This window comes from Squalius cephalus (genome assembly GCF_949319135.1).
Source record: "Squalius cephalus genome assembly, chromosome: 17".
Classification (NCBI taxonomy): domain Eukaryota; kingdom Metazoa; phylum Chordata; class Actinopteri; order Cypriniformes; family Leuciscidae; genus Squalius; species Squalius cephalus.
The window spans coordinates 14,533,189-14,552,917 of NC_137138.1; the positions used below are offsets into that span (position 1 = coordinate 14,533,189).

Here is a 19,729-nt window from a genome sequence, read left to right on the forward strand (position 1 = left end):
TGTGCCTTTTATCCGTGCAACCTAATATACTGATAAGCTGCTTTGCGGCTTGTTGGTTTTAAAAGAAAAACGCTATTCAGATAAAAGTGGAACAGATTGCATGCGTTTTACCAATCGGGGCGTGCTAAAAACAGCCAGGTATGCAGTTTGTTTAGGAATTAAGTTCTAAAAGTCCAACCGGTGGCTCCATAGCTTCAGGGATGGAAATAAAATAACATTGGAGTGACACCAGGAGTGTGCATGAGCATGCAAAAGTCACAGGAACTGACTTTGAGTGCCAGCGGTACTGAAAAAGCAACAGAGTGGAAAGACAACTCTCTGCCAACCTAAAGCAAGAGCGACCCAAAGCAACTCTTATGACACTTTGTAAACATTTTCTGTTATGGACCTGGCCTGATTTTTATTAGCTTTCAGTCATGGAGATTAGGACAACACATGCTTCAAATGAACACAAAGCACATCTGAAGCCACAGAGCTGTTAAATTGGTAATTGTGCTGTACATATTTAGCTTTGCTGGTTAATCCGTTTCTTTTTTCAAATGCCAATGATAGTCATACGAGTATTAACTTAAGGATGATGAGTTAAGCCAGGGTCAAAGTTAAAGGAATAGTTCATATGGAAACTTAAAATTGACATTATTTACTCACTCTCATGTCATTCAAATAAGTATGTCATTGTTTTTTTTCCATGAACCGGAAAAAAAAAAAGAAATGTAAGATTTTTTCCCCCCATAGAATCGTGACAGCTCATCGTGACAAGGGACAGACAAGCTCCAAAATGGACAAGAAAGCACTATAAATGCACCATAAAAGTAGTCCAAAAGATGTGTGCCCTATATTCAGAGTTTCTCAAATATAATAGATTAAAAGGAAGTCATTATGCAATGATAACATTCACCTTTTACTGCAGCTCTCAAATCAACTGTAGCACCTATGATGCAGGTTGGACATTGATAAATAACATCAAGATGGCTTATTTTATTTAAGAGCCACAGTACAGTGAAGGAAATGTGTAAATAATGGCTTAAAATTGAATTTTTAAAAATTTAAATCAATAATTGAAATAATTGACTTAAAAGCTTTCATACAGCTTCAGAAGACTTATAACATAGTCCATATGACTCTATATCTGCTATTTCAGAAGACTAATAACATAGCAAATATAGAGTCATATAGACTATTTTATGGTGCTGTTTGGGCCTTTGGAGCAAAGTGGACAGCCTGTGATCACGATGACAAAAATAATCTTTTATGCATGGAAAAATGTGTTCAAAAAATAAATAAAAAATGTGTGCATTTCACAGAAAAAAATAACAGCAACAGGGTTTGTAATGACATAAGGGTGAGTAAATCAAGAGATTTCTGGATGAACTATTCCTTTTAAAGTCAAATGATGGAGAAATAAGAACATAGGCAAACAAAATAACTCATTATGTGCAAGATTACATTCCATAGATGGAAAAGGGGGAGATGAAAAGGGAGTAAATGTTGCAGGTGTGCGTACCGGGGATAAGCGCGGTAGTGATAATGATGTCAACATCCAAACACTGCTTGGCAAACAGCTTCATCTCTGCCTCGATAAACTCCTTGGACATCTCTTTAGCGTAACCGCCCTGGCCTTCTCCTGACTCCTTCACATCCAACACCTCTAAAGGTTCGGCACCCAGGGACTTAAACTGCTCCAGTGCAGCCGCTCTGGAAGAGGAGGACAAGACTCCATGACTAAAACAACACTGCCACCGAGAGGACACTTGCTGGAAATGAAGTTGATGGAACTTGGTGGAATCAGTCAAGCAGACAAAGTTTAGGTCACCATGAAATAGAAATGGATAATTCCTATTTTTAATGGAATATTGGGGTCTTAAATGACTTATTTGTGCACGTCTTTTTTCATTTTAATTAAATTAAAACTAAATTAAATTAAAAATTACTTTTTTTAATTCATGTGCCCCATGTAATCTTTAAAGGGTTAGTTCACCCAAAAATGTCTGAATTAAAATTCTGTCATTAATTACTCACTTCCAAACCCAAAAGACTTTCTTTATCCTTCGAAACACAAATAAAAGATCTTTTTGATTAAATCTGAGAGCTTTCTATATCTCCATTGACTGCTACGCAACTAGCACTTTGACGCTTCAAAAAGTTCATAAAGAGATCGTAAAACTAATCCAATGGACAAAATCAAGTCCCACCCTATATTTATTATTGTTAGAGAAGCAATTTCACTCAGATATACGTCACAAAGAAAAAGACTTTTTTTCCCCTCAACCGATCAGTACCGGTACCACCATTAAAAGGAAAAGAAGCTCAAATGTGCGTGCGTAATGCACAAGAACCAACGAGGTCTGTTCTAGCGCATCACACGCACGTTCGAGCCTCCATATTTAGCATATTTGATGCACACCTTTGTAACGAATCACACAAAAGTCATTTACGGTTTATTTTTTTATGGGTTGCACCTTGCTTCAGATTGCCAATCTGTCAGTCAAATGTGAAACCATGAGCTTCAAGCTTTTATAAATTAAATTTACTTGAAGTGTGCAATATACAATTATCGAATCAGGACTCAGTTTCGAAAGATATTTAATGACTTACAACGGATCGGGGGCACAAAAAACTTGATTATGACATCCCTATTTTATGTTTTGTTCCAAAGCACAGAGAGGATATGAATTCTAACTAAATACACTGAGCTTGGTTCTAAAGCTGTAAATTCACACTCATTAGTAAAATAAAGCTTTTTAAAATATGTACATTTCAAACCATTTTAGCAGGATTAGCAGTGACACTGTTTTTTTTTTTTTTTTACAATTTAGAAGGGTCATTCATTAGGGTCAAAGTAGACAAAAAAAAAAAGACAAAAAAAAAAGAAAATTATCCACAGGATCCGTTATAATTCACATTTGGCAAGGGTTAGAGTCTGAAAACTTTCTGAACAATCAAAAAGGCAGAAAAAGAAAATCCAATTGATTTTAAGAAAAAACTATTAAATAAAGGTCACCACATTTAATGTGTCATGGAGATGTTGGTAAAACTTTATATATTATAGCACCATCTAGTGTTTGATGGATGACTGTGCAATCTTGATTTCATGTTAGACAAAAATAAAACATTTGATCAAAAATACTGTAAAAACATTAATATTGTAAAATATTATTATTACAGTAAGGTTTCGATTTTAACATTTTAAAACAATTTATCTGATGGCAAATCTAAATTTTCAGCATCATTACTCCAGTCTTCAGTGTCATATGATCCTTCAGAAATCATTCTAATATGATGATTTCATAATCAAGAAAAAAAAATTATAATCACAAATGTTGAAAACAGTTTTTTTTAATTTTTGGAAACAGTGATTTATTTTATTTTTTTCAGGATTCTTTGATAAATATATAGTTCAAAAGAACAGAATTTGAAATTAGCTGTCACTTTTGATCAATTTAATGAATACTTGGCAAAAAAATATATACATTTTTCCTAAATCAAACTATCAATTTTAGGACTTTTTACCTGGTGTCAAATCCCCTGACAATGGCACCCATAGCACGGGCAGAGCCAGCAGCAGCCAAGCCAGCCACTCCACCTCCAATGATCAACACCTGCCAATAAGAACAGCCTTTGTAAAATTCAATCTCTGAAACAAACAGAAAAATCTAATTTGGGAAGAAAGTATGAACAGCTAATATCTTCATCCAAGAACTAATGTGAGAAATGTACAGCAATGAATCAAGCAAACTCAAAATAAGCACTTAGGGCGTGTGTGCAGTCATGCCAGCACATACCTTAGCAGGAGGAACCTTCCCCGCGGCTGTGATCTGACCAGTGAAGAAGCGGCCAAAGTTGTTGGCTGCCAAGACCACGGCTTTATAACTGCCAAAAAATTATAAACGCACATAAGTCATGGCCACTGATGGAGCAGAAATCAAGACATTTTTAAAGAGGCAAGACACTGCAGATGAACAGGGTAAAATCCTTAACTAGTAAACCTCACCATATTTCCTCAGTTAATTTAGACAAACTTTGCATTACAAGTTTCCTGCCATGTTATAACTCAATATACAAATGAGGCAATGACTAATAAAAAAATCACTAATTTGCATACATTTCCAGAACAGAAATCTTGACAATGACATTGTATAAAACCAGGTTCAAACTTCATTTAATTTTGTTGATATATTAGATCAGGATTTTATTTCTAGGAATAAGATTAAATAATATAGTAGAAAATATATAGGAATAAAACTACAAAGTTTGGTGTTCGTAAGTGCTACTAAAGTGGAGATTTATGGCTCAGTGCGCAAAATGATAATAAAGTAATAAAATAAACAGTTAAATGTGTATTTTGGAAGTTTTCTTTGCAAATGTCTGAAATAAAACATGTTATGGAAGCAAAATATCCCAAATTCTCAAAATTGACCAGTGCATTAAAACAACAATGGTTTTACACGTAGTGTCTAGATAGATAGATAGATAGATAGATAATAAATAAATATGTATATATGTATGTATATATATGTAAGGGATCATTTAGAGCGAGGCAGTTGTTATAGCGAATACAACCCCGACAGGCTGATCAGGACACCGACGGGAAGCGGAGGGGTCTTGAATCAGCCTGAAGGGGTTGTATTCGCTATAACAACCGCCTCGCTCTACATTATCCCGCTTATTACATGGCTACCTACCAAATAAATCAATAATTTGACAAAATATTGATTAAAAAAAGGAGTTTATTGATTTAAAAACGATTGTATTGCTTCTGCTAAAGAAAATAGTCCGTTCCGTCTCTATGGTTAGAATCCTGCGTCCATAGCAACGGTGTGTTATACCTAGCAGCGGTCTGTTATCAAGAAATAACAGACCGCATTCTATATTAGAATTCAACCAAGCCATGTAATATATATATGCCTTTTTATGCCAATTTTTATGCCTTTAGTGAAGGGACAGTATACAGGATAGACAGGAAAACACAGGGTGGAGAGAGGAAAACAAAATTGTCAAAGGACCCCGAGCCAGGAATTGAACAGGTCACCAGAGGTGCAGTTGCACTATATTTCGGTGCACAGCCCATGAGGGTATTGCCGCCGACATTATTATTATACAAAAACAATACATACAAAAACTGCATTAAACGAAAGCTGTCAATTACTGAAATTAAATCAATCATGCAAATACAAAATTCTGTCTAGTCTCCTGCATTTATCATTTTAGATGGCCTTACCCAGCAATGTTGGCCATGGAGCTGAGGGCATCATAACCCTGAGCAATAGTAACTCGGGGCACCTGGTCCATGGCCAGGACGGTGGTTTTGCGCCGGGACAACTGGTCCATCAGCTCAGGGTTCTGAGCGGGATAGATGAAACTGACGAGGGTGGATCCTTCACTCATGAGGTCAGCCTCATGAACCCCCAGAGCAGAGTTTAAAATCGGGGCACGCACCTGTGGCGAAAAGGTGGAGATAGAGAAGCCTGATTTATACTCGCCATGTCCGCATGAGCGTGAATGTGCGCGTGGCAAAAATTACGCCAGCCTGGTGGTGCGCAATGAGAGCGCAAGACCCCATTTTGTGTGCCTTTTTTTTGTAGTAGTTTAGTAGCGAGCGGATCGTCTTCCGAAAATGCACAACTTTGAGGCTAGATAGTCTGTACCAGCACCCAGTTTACACTTGTCCAAATTAATTGCTTACATTTACAAAATGAGCCATCAATAGCAGAAATAAGCCTAATAAAAATAGGTCCACTTTTAATCAAACAGTCAATGTAATGAAAACTTTTAATGAAATAAGAAAATATTTAAGAGAATGTTGTTTAATTTACTTTTATACGTTCTCATATCCATATATTTTGTTCTAATGTAAATGGTGAAGTGCACTAACAACAAACATCATCACGTGTGCTCTCCAAATCGACCAGTCAACCCAATCAGTTTATACATAAAGAAATGTTAGCTTCCCCGACAGAGATAAATAGTTTAAATAGGACAATAATACGATCAGAGATTGTTCAATGAGCATTTTGGTACCTTTTATATAACAAGAGTAAATACCAAAAAATAGGTCTAAGCTTTATTTTACTACAAATGTTATTATGCTGACTTTTGCATGAATAAAAACATTTAAAAAAAAAAAAAAAAAAATAGGCACACAAAACAAGAACTTAAGTGTTAATGAAGACTTAAGATTAATGAAATTGAAGGCCTCTAACAGTACCTTAAGCAGAACATCAGATGAAAAGACATCTTTGACATCCCTGATGGTGGCTCCTGCCTTAGTATACATGTCATCGGAGAACTTGGCAGATTCCCCAGCACCAGACTCCACCACCACATTAAAGCCCTGCTTGATGAGAGCTTCCACTCCGGCTGGAGAGATGGCCACTCGACGCTCATTCTGAAAGATTTCCTTGGGAATGCCGACAGTCAGCTGTTTGTATGGAATGCCTGCAGGAAATGACAGAATTACAGAACCTGGACAGGAAAATGAGATGTGCATATCAAATACAAAGGTTCAACAGGTGGGCCCTGCGCCAGTAGCACTAGAGAATATTTACATTGTATTTCTAATGCAATTATGTAAAAATACCCCTTTTTTAATATTAAAAAAAATACAGTAATAATTATTATTATATCACTTTGTATACTAGAAACACATTTACATTATAATACAAAATAAATGTTTATAGTATATAAAGTTATATAATATAAAATTGCTTTTACTATTATTAGTTGTATTCTAAATAAAAAAAATATATAGATTGATTTACATGAAAATCTATAATTTTATTTTTTATTAATACATTTAATAATAATAATAATAATAATAATAATAAAAAATAGAACAATTATTAAATACATTTTATATAACTTTATATCCTATAGAAAATATTTAGATTGTATTATCAAGTAAAATACTTATTTAAAATATATACTATACACTTAAACTAAACTGAAATATAAAATCTGAAAATGTTTTCTTATTTTAAAGGGGACATATCATGTTAAATCCACTTTTTTAGCCCTTAAATGCATTTTGTTGTATATTTGGAGTGTTTAGAAGCAGAGGCGTCGTCAGCCGATTTTGCTGGGGCTTCAGCCCCGAATGTTTTGAGTGTAGCCCCGAATGTTTTTTGAAAAGTTGACTGACAAATATGAAACTGGACAATAGCCTATGTAAACCCCCGAAATCATAAGTTGCCTTATTTCATTGTGCTTTGGCTTTGCTGCTGTCTCTGACTAGTGATTGTTGAAATCTGTCTCTGCAGACGCACCACGTGAGTGATTAGATCCTAGAATATCTCCAGGATTTGCGCAACAGCAAACAATCTCACAGCAATAAAAAAAAAAAAGATTAAATAACGCAGTCAGCACCGCCGCACAGTCCTCTGTCAGACCAGATGTTGTCAGGCTATATGTCAGTAAAACTCAGAAAAACGAACTTTCCTGTCGTATCAGCCGTGTGCTCGCAGCTCGCACTCTTCAATATCAAGTGCAAATGCAGCGCGCCCTGTATCACGCTAAAGAAACTACGAGCATGTAACGTTGTGTTCTGTCGTCAATTAAGTATTGAAATAACCAAAAGGGAGATTAAAGCTGCGTCATTTTTCATTATTAATATTCTAACATTTTATCAATATTGCAAAGTCATCAAAACTGACTCGTGTCATAAAAAAAAAATTTGTGACCAAAAATGTGAAAAATACATCTAGCCTAAATGATCGTTCTTGACATTCTTTTAACTATAAGCAACCCAATTTGTCTAGGTCTGTAATATTATTTCCTTTGTATAATGAGCTTGTCTTTGTTTTAAATTATATTGTATTTTTATTGTGAGTGTGAACTGCTGCACAGTCGTGTGATTTAGGCAGCTTGATTAACATTATTACAATGTATTCCTATTTAACACAGATGTTCTTCGCTAATTACAGAAACTAAAAGCAAAATATAAGTATAAATATTTATAAAATAAACAAACAAAAGATTGCACTGGTGTTTGATTGAAATGTAGCCTAACATCTATGCAAAATAATCCTTGAAAGATTTCTCATTTAAGGCCATTCCTGTTTGGAATATGTCATTGTGTATTGTCAACAATAAGCCGAAACGTTCTGCATTTCCATTTTGTACTGTGGATCATTCATTTCAACATTTATCCTCATTCTCATGTTTAAGAATCTGTTATCTGCTTGACAAATAATTTATGCTACTGCCCACTTACATGCTTTTAAAGCTATTGTTATCCAATTTTTTTGGGCCTTCAAACACCTTAAAATGCACATATGTAGGGCCAAGAAATCCAAATTTTCTCGGGGGAGCATGCCCCCGAACCCCCCTAACTACCTCACATTTGAATGCGTGTGTCTGTGGGGTAATGTGGGCTGGTGTGGCTGCCCCCTGCATATAGACCTACAATATTATCGAATCATGTTATCTTGTAACCCAGCCCCTGATGTTTCGGGCTCAGCCCCTGATGTTTTTAAAACCTAGAAACGCCCCTGTTTAGAAGTACAGAAAAGTTTAAATTATTTTCTTCAGGTGCTTCGTTGATATCTTTATATTCTGTTTTGGCCTTATTTTTCAACCTATTCCGATTTTTCTGTTATCTATGACGTTTTTTGAACTAATACGTCACAGTATTTGCAGTGGAACTGCCAAATAAGGACATTGACTTCCAGCCCAACACTTCGAGCAATCCGCCATTTTTATTTCTCGCTGCAATTTTGTAGTCCAAGCTCAAAGATGCAGAAGTTACGAGAGGGTAAGTTAAAATGTTCGGTTGTTGGATGTAGTAACCCACACGCTTCATTACACCGTCTAATGTAGATGAACTGCCGCGCTTATGACAGGGCGCATGTTTAACTGAAAGAACGAGCAGAGAGAGAGAGACCCGGTCGCGCGGGCGCACTCTCTCTCTCTCTTCGGAGCCAGGCGAAAGTGTAAACAAGACACCGTCTCCAAACTAGACGCTGTCTTGCTCTCTCTCCCTCGCACATATTAATCAAAATAAATCGACACGGTGGTAAAAGGTCGGAAGACCAAAGTTTCATGTGTAAATACAGTAACACACCATTGTGATACATCCATTTGAAGACGTTGTTCTGCAGGTTCGTCGTCTTAATTTTCATCTCGCTCCGGCTCCGACTCTGGCTCGAACATGTAAGGCTGGCTGGACCAGTCTTCCGTTGTTGACATTTTGTTAATAACGTGTGAATAAAAAGTTTCTGTGTCGCTAGATAATCGTATCTCTGCTATCAAACTACAAAAATGGCCGAACGGGGTGGAGTTGAACCGAGTGTCACCTGGAGAGGGGGCGGGGTATGAAGTGTCTCAATTGTATTTAAAGAGACCGCACCAAAAGTTGCTCTCAGACGCACATCAGAAAAGGGGTAGAAAAGGGGCCCGTGGAGCTATAATAATGAGGAATTCAGACCCAAGCATTGCAGTTCCGCTTTATATAGACTACAAATGTATGATTTATATGTAAAAAGGAACGATTTAAAAGCATGATATGTCTCCTTTAAAAGTACAACAACTTTAAATCAAAGCCTACCAATATTGTGATCCTGTGAATTTTAAAATGTTCTCTTTTTTCAGCTACATAAAATTTATGAGTAAAACCTTAAATTATAGTTTTAGAGAACCCAACACCACAGAAACAAAGTGAAGTGTGAACAACTGATCTCACCTTTCTCTCATAGCCAATATAATCTCTCAAGATCATTTCTAACCCGTCAGACTCTCTATTTTTAAGCCAATGAGAGGTCAAAGAGTAAAGCTGTACGATAAAGATAAGCACCATATACAGAAGCAGACTTACAACTGGTGAAGGAGTTTATAAAGAGTGGTAAAAGAAAAAACCTTTGAGACCTATGTGTTGGACTAGAGGTCCATGCAGTCTCCGTGTGACTTGTGGTTTTACAGCTACGTGCATTTTTACAGTAAGGTGAGACCGTGTGACTTTCCAACAGCTCCAATTCTGCAGTCATATTTTCAAAAATAAAACTTATACTTTATTTATACTAAATAAAAGAATTTCAAGCTGTAAAACAGAGCACAGCCGGGTTTTGGCATGTGTAATAAAGTAAATCAAGTTGAATTTTTATGCACAGCTTCATTTTATGAGTTTTGGTCTGTAAAAGTTGTGCAAACAACATGTGGTCTAGACAGGCTGAATATGCATCAAGAAGTCATCCAAGTCATGTCGCTTGTGGAAAATTCCATCACAGGCATGATCTATAGATAACAACAACATAAGCTCACAGACTTGAGCTACCTAGAGGTGGTTAAATTGGGCCACAGACAGCAAAGACAACTCAAAAAGTGTTTGGACACTTCAACCATATGTATAATCTATGAATGTCACTGCAATAGATATCAAACACCAAACCAAGAGGCATTTATTATTGGTGTAAACAAAAACCTCTTTGGATAACTTAAGCCCAAAGTAATTTTTGTCATCAGGAGGGTCCACGGTCGTCTGCGCATACTGTCCACACGAAGCCCAATTTGTGTCCACGAGGACGGTACACGTACAACAGCGCATGTGCTAGTTACTTGAGCATTTGAAAACAAAGTCCACTAGATAGTGAGCACGTCCACGTCCAAATGAGTATACTTTGAAAGTCTTGTGTGCGTGTGAGAGAGCAGAACGCAGAAAATAAAGTGTATCAGCGCCTTTAGAGCAGCTCTGCTTTCTAGCATATTCAAGGGCAATTCACTTTTTTTTATTTGTTGTTGAGAATAAGTGACTGTGACTGTTTTGTGACATGAGCATAATGCCAGTGCCAAATCTGACCAATCCGGATAATTATATATACTTTACACAGAACATAAAATTACACACTACCGCTCAAAAGTTTGGGGACAGCAAAAGAAAAAAAAAAACTTATTTAGGATGCATTAAACTGGTCAAAAGTGACAGTAAAGACATTTATAATGTAACAAAAGTTCTCAACATTGATAGTAAGAAATGTTTAAGCAGCAAATCAGAATGATTTCTGAAGGATCATGTGACACTCAAGACTGGAGTAATGGGTGCTGAAAACTCAGATTTGCCATCACATGAATAAATTACATTTTAAAATAGAAAAGTTATTTTACTTTGTAATTTCACAATAATACTGTTCTTACCATATTTCTAATCAAATAAATGTAGTCTTGTTTAGAATAAGAGACTTTCAAAAGAACTATCGACAGTACTATAAATAAAGAAAAGAAAATAATTTGCAAGTAGTTTTTACTTTTTTTTTTTTTTAGCATTTCCAGATGTAAATGGAAACAAAGTGAATATCTGAGGCCCACAAACTTCTTATAACTACACTGACTGCTGGCATTCACCATAGACATGTGTTTCTTTTCCCAGCAGGCATTCTCCTGCACAAGCTGTACCACAGTTCTGGTTCCTCAGCTGATACAGTGCCAGAAATAACCCGCCCCAGCTGTCATTTCCCCTTTAAAAAAAAAAAAGGAAAAAAAAGTCTGCCATTAATGGCAGGTCTCAAACACGCGCTGTATCCAGGCAGCCAGCACGCTACACAGGTCATCTACAGTACACTCATTCATTTCCTGGGACCTTCAACACAACTAATAGTGGCAGAACAAGCAGGGCAGGGACACAGTGACCTTGAGGGACACAGCATTACATACATGGACTGCTACAGAAATATTAGGGAAAGAGGTTTGGGAATGTCTCAGTTGCTTCTGTCATACTTACAACAAAATCTGCTGAGATAAAACAAATGATTGAGATATATATATATATATATATATATATATATATAAGCATAAGTGAACCGTATTCAGAGTCTTTAAATCACCTCATTCATTCATTTACACTGAGGGAAAAATACCTCAACCAAACATGACCTCAGTCACCTCAAGTCGCCCGGTTACTAAAACTGAATGTCTGAAACAGAACTTGTTTTATAACAGTTGTAATATTCCAGTAACGTTACCTGGACTAGCGAGGCGAGAGAGGGCTTGATGGGTCCTAAAGAACCGCACACATGGTGTCTTCACCGACTGCACACTCTGAAGCTTAGCACAGGCCAGCCCGGAGAACAGGGGGCTGGAACAGCTGGTGGCTACCACACGCAGAAGACTCGCCATCGGAGACACAAGGAGGAGCTGTGCAGTTGGAACAACCCTCCTCCTACATGTGAGGGAGCGAGAGAGAGAGAGGAAAAGAAGTGAGCCAGATGACCTATCCCACAATGCTCCACTCTGCCCCACTAACTGTTGCTCAGCTGTTTACCCACCTCCAAGGTGACACACATACGCTCATGGTTAACACAAGTGAACAGAGCATATTAAGTCACTATGTCCTCACACATTAAGGAAACACAACAGAACACATTAAATTCTTTAAAGGGATTAAAAGGGCTCAAAAATGAATAAAAATAAATTCAATACTGTTCAAAAGTTTGGGGTCAGTCTTTTTTTTTTAAAGAAATTAACGCTCTTATTCAAGCAAGGATGCACTGATCTGGTCAAAAGTGACTGTAAACATTTATAATGCTACAAATTATTATTTTATTTTTTTAAATCAATGCTGTTCTTTTAAACTTTCCAAACCTGGAATAAAAAGGTCATGGTTTACACACAATATTAAGCAGCTAACTAGTATATCAGAATAATTTTCTAAAGGATCATGTGAAACAGAAGATTAAAGTAATTCAGCTTTGCATCACAAAAATAAATTACGTTTTAAAATAAATATAGAAAACAGTTATTTTAAAAATATGTTTTTGCAATAATATTTGACAATATTATTGTTTTAATGTATTTTTGATCAAATCAAAAATCACCTTTGTGAGAAAAGACCCTGAATTTTTGACCGGCAACATATAGCCTACATGCATAAGCATACACAGATAAATATACATTAATTTTACACAATTTGTTTTTGCCACCATAACTCCAGTTTAATCCAGAGAGTAAAACAGTCTAGGGGACGCAGAAGCAAACACTGAAATGTGTAGTTAAGTGTGTTTGTTTAGGTAAGGACGGTCTCTTCAGGTGATAAGGGTTTGTCTCAGAAGGCCAGTGCAGGTCATACAGTAGCAGTTTACAGACAGGCCTTATTATACTGTAGGTCTATGACACCATAAACACTATCTGCATATATTCTGATCCACAGTATATACAAAAACAACAATAAAGGAAAGCTTAAAAAAAAAAAAAAAAACTTGCAAGTTGCAATGTTTTTTTGTTGTTGTAATTTTTGGATAATTTTTAATACAATTTTGATGAATGTTGTAATACTGAATATTATAACTCTATAATTAATATTCTAAACATAATAATGATGACGTACGTTTTTAAATGTTAGATACTGACATTGTGACCTCTCAGGTCGAAAAGGTCATCACAACTTTAAAGGGTTATCAGACATTTTATGCATTTAAAACAAGCTACTTTTCATGCAAGGTAAATTTTAAGTTAGACAAAGACTTTATGATACATATCTAATAGGTCTCTTAACAAAATAAATAAAGGATTTGTGGTATATTATACACAGACGTCTAAGTAGTTTTCTTTCTTTAATTATACATGCATCCCACACATAAAAGCAGTGCAGTGGTTATGCGTGTATGAAGGCGTGGGAAACAATTAAATCACAAACGAGTGCAGACAGACTATATCGGATTATCGTGAAAACTACAATCCAATTCCAGCCCCACGTCACCGGACCAGAGAAGTGACATAAGATGTGGGGCAACACTTACTGACCCGTACACGTTAACTTTCAGTTATAAACAACAATGTTTTGAAAATTACAATATTCAACATATACGGTTAAGAGAAAACGAGTAAGTTAGCGCCAAAAAAAATAAAAAAATAAACCTTGGTCGTCCTCGTGTCTAGAGTTTGTTATTGGACAGTGCAGAAGTCATTCATTCAAACAGCTCAATGACACAAGGCACGCAGAACATTTTATATTTTCATTCATATCATGCGGCTCAAACACAACAGCCCTATTCACTAAAACCCGTTATGCACCACACTAATTCAAAAGCAAGAGTTTGCGGCTTTGGGATCGACAGAAGGCGGGCACAAGCGCTCATTTCCCCTTCTTTCCGTTCAGTAACGCACACTAGCTTGATAGCAAAGCAGAAAGCAATAACTACATGCTGTAGTTTGCATAAGGAGATCAAATCAATGCATGCCCTAATGCATTTCTTAGGATCAATTGATCGATAAAGAACAATTGAAATTCTCACCGAGAGGAGAAAGAGCATCAATGAGCGACCTTTGAATTGCGGGACGGAAAGCTTACAGCCACCAGCAACCCGGAAGTACTCGCACTCGCGCTCACCTCTTTCTTTTACTGGCTTCATTCGACGGTCCATCAACATGTTACTCGGTCATGTGCTGTGGGCGTTTGTTAACTAGATTGAACACAGACTAGTTTAAGATATTTAGGTATATTTTAGGCTTAAAAAAAGATTTCGTAAAGAATATTAGCAAAAAATAAAAAATAATGGGAGTTGTAAAATTGTATCATGGTAACCAAAGGTTATTTATTTATTTATTTTTTAGTTTTACGCATTTCTATTAATAGTAAAATTCAATCAAAAAAAAAAAAAAAAAAAGATTAAGGGTTGTTCATTTATTCAGTTAAAATATGTAAGGATAAATACATTAATACTCTTTAATTACGGGTTGTATTTTTAATCGTAACATTGTTTAACCAAAGTCTTTACGCATATAGAGATTCACATGTCCAGCAGGGGGCGGTAGTAGACAAGGACAAGGGACAAGACTTCAACACTGTCTGAATGCAACTCACATTTCAAAGAATCTGAGAAATCTTGAGAAAGGTGCCCCAAATAACTAGGTTCTTGATTTTTGCTGCAATGTGCACAGTGCAATTACGATTATCCTGTTCAAAGCACATTCAGACCATATACAGCCCCCAAAATGTAACAATGTTTGTCCTGATGAACTGTTTTAGTCTATAACAATTTCTTTTGTTTCTTGGCCCCTTGAAAAAAAGTACACCCCTGCTTTCACAGACAAGGCTTAAACTAGTCCCAGATTGTTTGAGCTGTTTTAACTGAAAGCAATTAACTTGCCAAATATGTCAGTGCCATTGTTTTGTCTCAAGATGCACATCAAAAAACATTTTTTTTTCTAAGACACGTATATAAAAGCTACTTAAATGCCCTATTTTAACTAAGGCCTAATCCTGGCTTAATCTAAACCCTGTCTGTGAAACCAGGCCACAGAGTAATGGATTAGTGAGTGGAACTCAAGGTAGTTAAAGGAGCAATAAAAATAAATAAAACACTTGGCTATATTGAAACAATTGAACAAGTAACACTGGTTAAACATTTACATTTTAAAACAAAATCATGAATATAATTAAACAATTTTTGAATATCCTTTCCTTCTGTTCCATTGGATGTGGTGCTTTTTTTTTTCCTCCTTGTCTCTCATATGTTTCTGTTCAACTAAATCCATTTGTGGAATGTCTGTGTATAATGACTGTTAACCATTAACTCTTCTCCCAGATTGCTACAGACACTTCTCACAATTCTTCTCACACCAGGAAAAAAAGTTTTAGCTTTGCACTATATAACAAATTAAAATGAAAACGCATGGAAATAATACTTCCCAACCTTATTTATAGATCTCTTGTAATGTACTGTACATATTAAAATATAAATTCATATGAAAAAAGTTAAGGGCGAACATGTTTAACATGTTTTATTTTAGTGTGGATCACATTTAGCGTGGACCACCTGGTGTAGAAACAAATTTCAAAGTGTGTCATGGAAAGTTATTTTGAGAACAAAACAATTATGTAGATTCATGTCTAAAAAAAGGCAATCTAAAAATATCATTTGACATTTTAGTCTGATACAAACAGACTAGTTTGTGTTCGTGAGAAACACAGTGAGATTATTGGAGTTCTGTTACTAATCATCATAGTTTTGATGTCTGTTTTACAGATGCATGGATTGCGAGTGTCCAGAGACAATAGTGAATAAATGAAAAATGTCTGTTATTCTTGTTTAAACTTCAATATTGACTTTCAGAACACATATTAAAATTGTCAAGATATAATCTGCAATAATAATTATTCTCCAAAAGAAACGGCTAGAGCAAATTGACAACTAAATCACATTAAAGTTGTAAAGGGGTTGGGTTTCATCCTGCCCTTTCATTCTTCTCCTACAAAAGCTCATCCTCCATGCAGACACAAAGTTATGAAGCACAAGAGGCTGCTCCGCATGCCTCAGAGCTCCACGTTGCTTTGAAGTTTAGAAATTCCAGGAGTTTCCTGTAACAAGGTCGAACTCTAATGTGAACCAGAAGCTGTTTTTCTCTCTCTGCCTCCTCACTCTGTTGGTCAGTGGAGAGTGTGAAGTCTCGATATGTCTCGTCTGTGGATCCTCCTGCTCCTGCTGGCACACTGGATCAACAGCCCGGTGCTTTCTGCAAAAGCAGGCAAGAAAAAACACCAAGGGAAGAATCAAAGTGACTCTGCAACTCCCAAGGAGGACGTTGGGTCAGATGGGGCTCGCCAAAGTCAGTCAGAGTCGGACTTCTTGGCTGATTTTTCCGGGAAACACCGCCTGTGGGTGATCACCGCGCCGTCGCATGGTGACAACTATCTGCGTATGATGGAGAAACAGATTCAGGAGTCTGAGGGACTAAACTGTCGCTTGGCAGAAAGAGACACGCTCGTTGTCACTATTATTCAGAATGCCATGATGGAAGGCAAAATCCAACGCACAACCTTGCACGGAGAAGCCACTGTGGAGGTCATGGACTCTGAAATGGTGAGCAAACTTCTCCATTACCTTGAGGTGGAGTACCATACATTCTCCATGTTGATACTGAAGAAGAACATGAGGGTTAGTGAGAGATTTCCATACCCCGTTCGTGTTGAGGCCATCCTTGAGGTCATTGATCAGCTGCCTGTGCGAAAGTTGGAGAAGGTCGCCAGAAAGGGCTTACCAATTAAATGCAAGATCACAAAGAAGAGGTTAGTGATGAAAAAAACAGGTTCCAGCAAGCGTAGGAGCTTCAGCCCACAGAGGCAAATGAACACCACGTCCATCCTTCCACAGAAGATACGTCTAGACAAAAAGGCAACACTGAGAAACAAAGTCCAAGATATTTTGAGAGGACGCTCGCGATTCGTCATCCGTAAAACGACGGGCAGCTCAGGCAATGGCAAACCATCAACTAAAGCAGGTTCAGAATCTGGATATAAAGGAAATGAGAGGCTGAAGCACGACAACCAAAAGAAAACTCCTGATAGTGACAGAAACAGAAAGCCAATAACAGAAGTGAAAAAACATTCTGAAGCAGATCAAACGCAGACTAGTGCAAAATCTCATTTTGACACCCTCAATGAGGATTTCAATGGAGAACAAACCGTTGACCATTCAACCTCTAAAAAGAAAGGCAAAGGAAAGGATGGCAAGAAAAAGGGAAAAGGAGGGAGGAGGAAGTCGCAACGAGAAGCAGATGATAAGGAAAAGGCAGCTCTTAAAGACTTCATGCAAAACCTCAAAGGGAGAAGAAGACTTCTTGTAAGTTCTTGATTGAAATTTGCATACATATTTGCAGCTCTCCATGGAGTGGTGTATCTGATTATGAGGTTTTCTTTTTGCGGTACAGGTGATTTCATCCCCAAGTGATGTCTCAAGTCAGTATATCAAACAGAGAGATGATAATGAGCTACGTAGCTGTGAGTTTTCCCAAAGAAAGGTCTCAGTGCTGTCCATAATGGGTTCAGATCATACTCTTACGCTACACATCCAACACTACCAAGGTAATTCATATAATTCAGGTAATCCAAGGTATGTTTTTGATTCACTAAAAAGAACCAAGTCATTTGTTTCAGGAATCATGCTACACAGGTGGCGCTGTATGTTTTTTATTCACTTTAAACAATCGGTTTAAAAGAGTCATTTGCTCATGAATTGAACCGCACTTGTTGCACTGTATGTGTTTGATTCAATTAAAAGAACCGAGTCATTTGTTTGTAAATCGAACCACACAGGTCTCTCTGTACTTGTTTGATTCACCAGATAAATCCAGCTCATAAGAGTCATTTATTTGTTTGTGAATCGAGCTGATCGAGTTCTTTACATTATATTTAGAAATGTAAAATGCTCAATGTTCTTTTTGAAACAGACTCTGAGCCACCACAAGCATCCTTGCCAGAAAAGTTCAGAAACCCAGAGTTAATCAGCGAGATCCGAAGGGAATATGGGCTGGACTCCAAAAACTTCTCAATGGTGTTGACTGACTATGACCTGAGGCCGAATGTAAGTACGCTTTATTTTCTCCTAATTCAGTGACTTTGAATGACTGCTGAATCAAAGGCATACTTGTGGTTTTTAGCTTAACAGGGTTTTCAGCAAGCCAACAGCTCCTTCCGATTTACTGGATTACATTGACAGCTTTCCTTCACGTCAATCTGAGAAGGAAGACGAGCGAAAAGCTCCATCACGCTGCTCTAAAGACGAAACGAACAAACAGGAGAACTCCCTTCTGAGGTAAACACAATGAGTTTCACCCTGCATTGAACTGATTACTAATTTTTCTAATTATTCTGGTTATCATAATTTTTAGGTTTATGTCCAAACGAAGACTTCTAATCATCTCAGCACCTACAGTAGATGACTACTCATTCCATCAGCAACTTCAGGCACTCAATGGACAGGAGTGTCCAATGGGTATGCATCGTGTTTTCTGAGCTCTTTCTAGTGTGGATATTTCTTTAAAAATGATTGATTCACTATATATTTGGCAATCATTCAAACTTAATCCGCATGGACAGGTATCCGTCATTTTGCCTTGTTGAAGATTGTGGGTACTGGATCGACAGCTTCAGGAACAGTGGAGTTTTTTCCATTGAATGGTGAGATCATAAAACTATTCCTTATTTCACGCAAGTAATACATAAAGCTTTAATAAATATTATGAAATGAGTATGGAATACTGATCATGCCCTACAGGAAAAAGTCAACCTGAGAAAGAGACGCTCTCGCGGGATGTGGTGGAGAGTCTCAGAAATCAGTTAAAGATAAACAGGGACTACTTCAGCATGCTGGTGGTGGGTAAGGACGGAGACGTAAAGGCCTGGTTCCCGTCTCCAATGTGGTCTTTGGGAAGCATCTACGACCTTGTGGACTCGATGGAATTGCGTCAACAGGAACAGAAACTGCAGCAAACACTTGGAATTCACTGTCCAGATGAGAATACTGGAACTTACCATGGTTACAGAGAAGAGACAGAGGACAGCTATTTGTACCACAGATCTGAGGACTAAAAGTCATCCAAACAAAGACATTGGACATGCATATAATGAACACGGCATGCATTTGTACATTTGTCATCCCCATATCATGTGATGCAAAAGTTATAATAAACAGATCTTGTATGAAATTCATACATTCACCTTACATGTTGTTGCTATGTCCTGTAAAATTGCATTTCCTGGCTTCTAGTCCACATGCTACTAGCATAGCTCTTTTTTAAGCTTTTGATATTAAAGTCTATTTTTTCAAAGCTGAAGAAAATGTCCGAGTGTCTTTAATGTCTTTGAGAGTTACTGTTCAAAAGTTTGAGGTTGGTAAGATTTTTTTGCAAGAAGTTTTCTTATGCTCCCCAAGCCTGCATTTGTTTGATTAACAATACAGTAAAAAACATAAATATTGTGAAATATTACAATTTAAAATAACTGTTTTCTATTTTAACATATTTCAAAATG

The 19,729-nt window shown here is 36.9% G+C and overlaps 2 protein-coding genes across 2 annotated transcripts in view; one reads left to right on the top strand and one right to left on the bottom strand.

The window, feature by feature from the left end:
- The window catches only part of nnt (nicotinamide nucleotide transhydrogenase), a 41,718-nt gene extending 27,396 nt beyond the window's left edge, over window positions 1-14,322 (bottom strand). Inside the window, exons 1-7 of the mRNA XM_079847248.1 lie at window positions 14,214-14,322; window positions 11,946-12,142; window positions 6,206-6,435; window positions 5,219-5,436; window positions 3,783-3,870; window positions 3,511-3,599; window positions 1,505-1,695 (exon numbers count right to left, since the gene is read on the bottom strand). Coding sequence (XP_079703374.1) covers window positions 1,505-1,695; window positions 3,511-3,599; window positions 3,783-3,870; window positions 5,219-5,436; window positions 6,206-6,435; window positions 11,946-12,099 — 970 coding nt within the window. The 5' untranslated portion in view covers window positions 12,100-12,142; window positions 14,214-14,322. The remainder of the gene's footprint in view (window positions 1-1,504; window positions 1,696-3,510; window positions 3,600-3,782; window positions 3,871-5,218; window positions 5,437-6,205; window positions 6,436-11,945; window positions 12,143-14,213) is intronic.
- Window positions 14,323-16,191: 1,869 nt separating this feature from the next.
- ccdc80l2 (coiled-coil domain containing 80 like 2) lies at window positions 16,192-19,531 on the top strand. The gene is made up of 7 exons (XM_079847219.1): window positions 16,192-17,540; window positions 17,629-17,782; window positions 18,148-18,281; window positions 18,358-18,512; window positions 18,589-18,692; window positions 18,797-18,877; window positions 18,975-19,531. Exons 1-7 carry the CDS (start codon window positions 16,374-16,376, stop codon window positions 19,286-19,288), a joined length of 2,109 nt encoding a protein of 702 aa, XP_079703345.1. The 5' UTR covers window positions 16,192-16,373; the 3' UTR covers window positions 19,289-19,531.
- Window positions 19,532-19,729: the final 198 nt, after the last annotated feature.

Bases quoted from the DNA above. Each gene is read 5' to 3' on its own strand.
- ccdc80l2 (XM_079847219.1), top strand. From the start codon at position 16,374: ATGTCTCGTCTGTGGATCCTCCTGCTCCTGCTGGCACACTGGATCAAC. The intron at 17,783-18,147 runs GTAATTCATATA...TTTTTGAAACAG, and splicing joins ACACATCCAACACTACCAAG to ACTCTGAGCCACCACAAGCA. The intron at 18,282-18,357 runs GTAAGTACGCTT...TGTGGTTTTTAG, and splicing joins ACTATGACCTGAGGCCGAAT to CTTAACAGGGTTTTCAGCAA.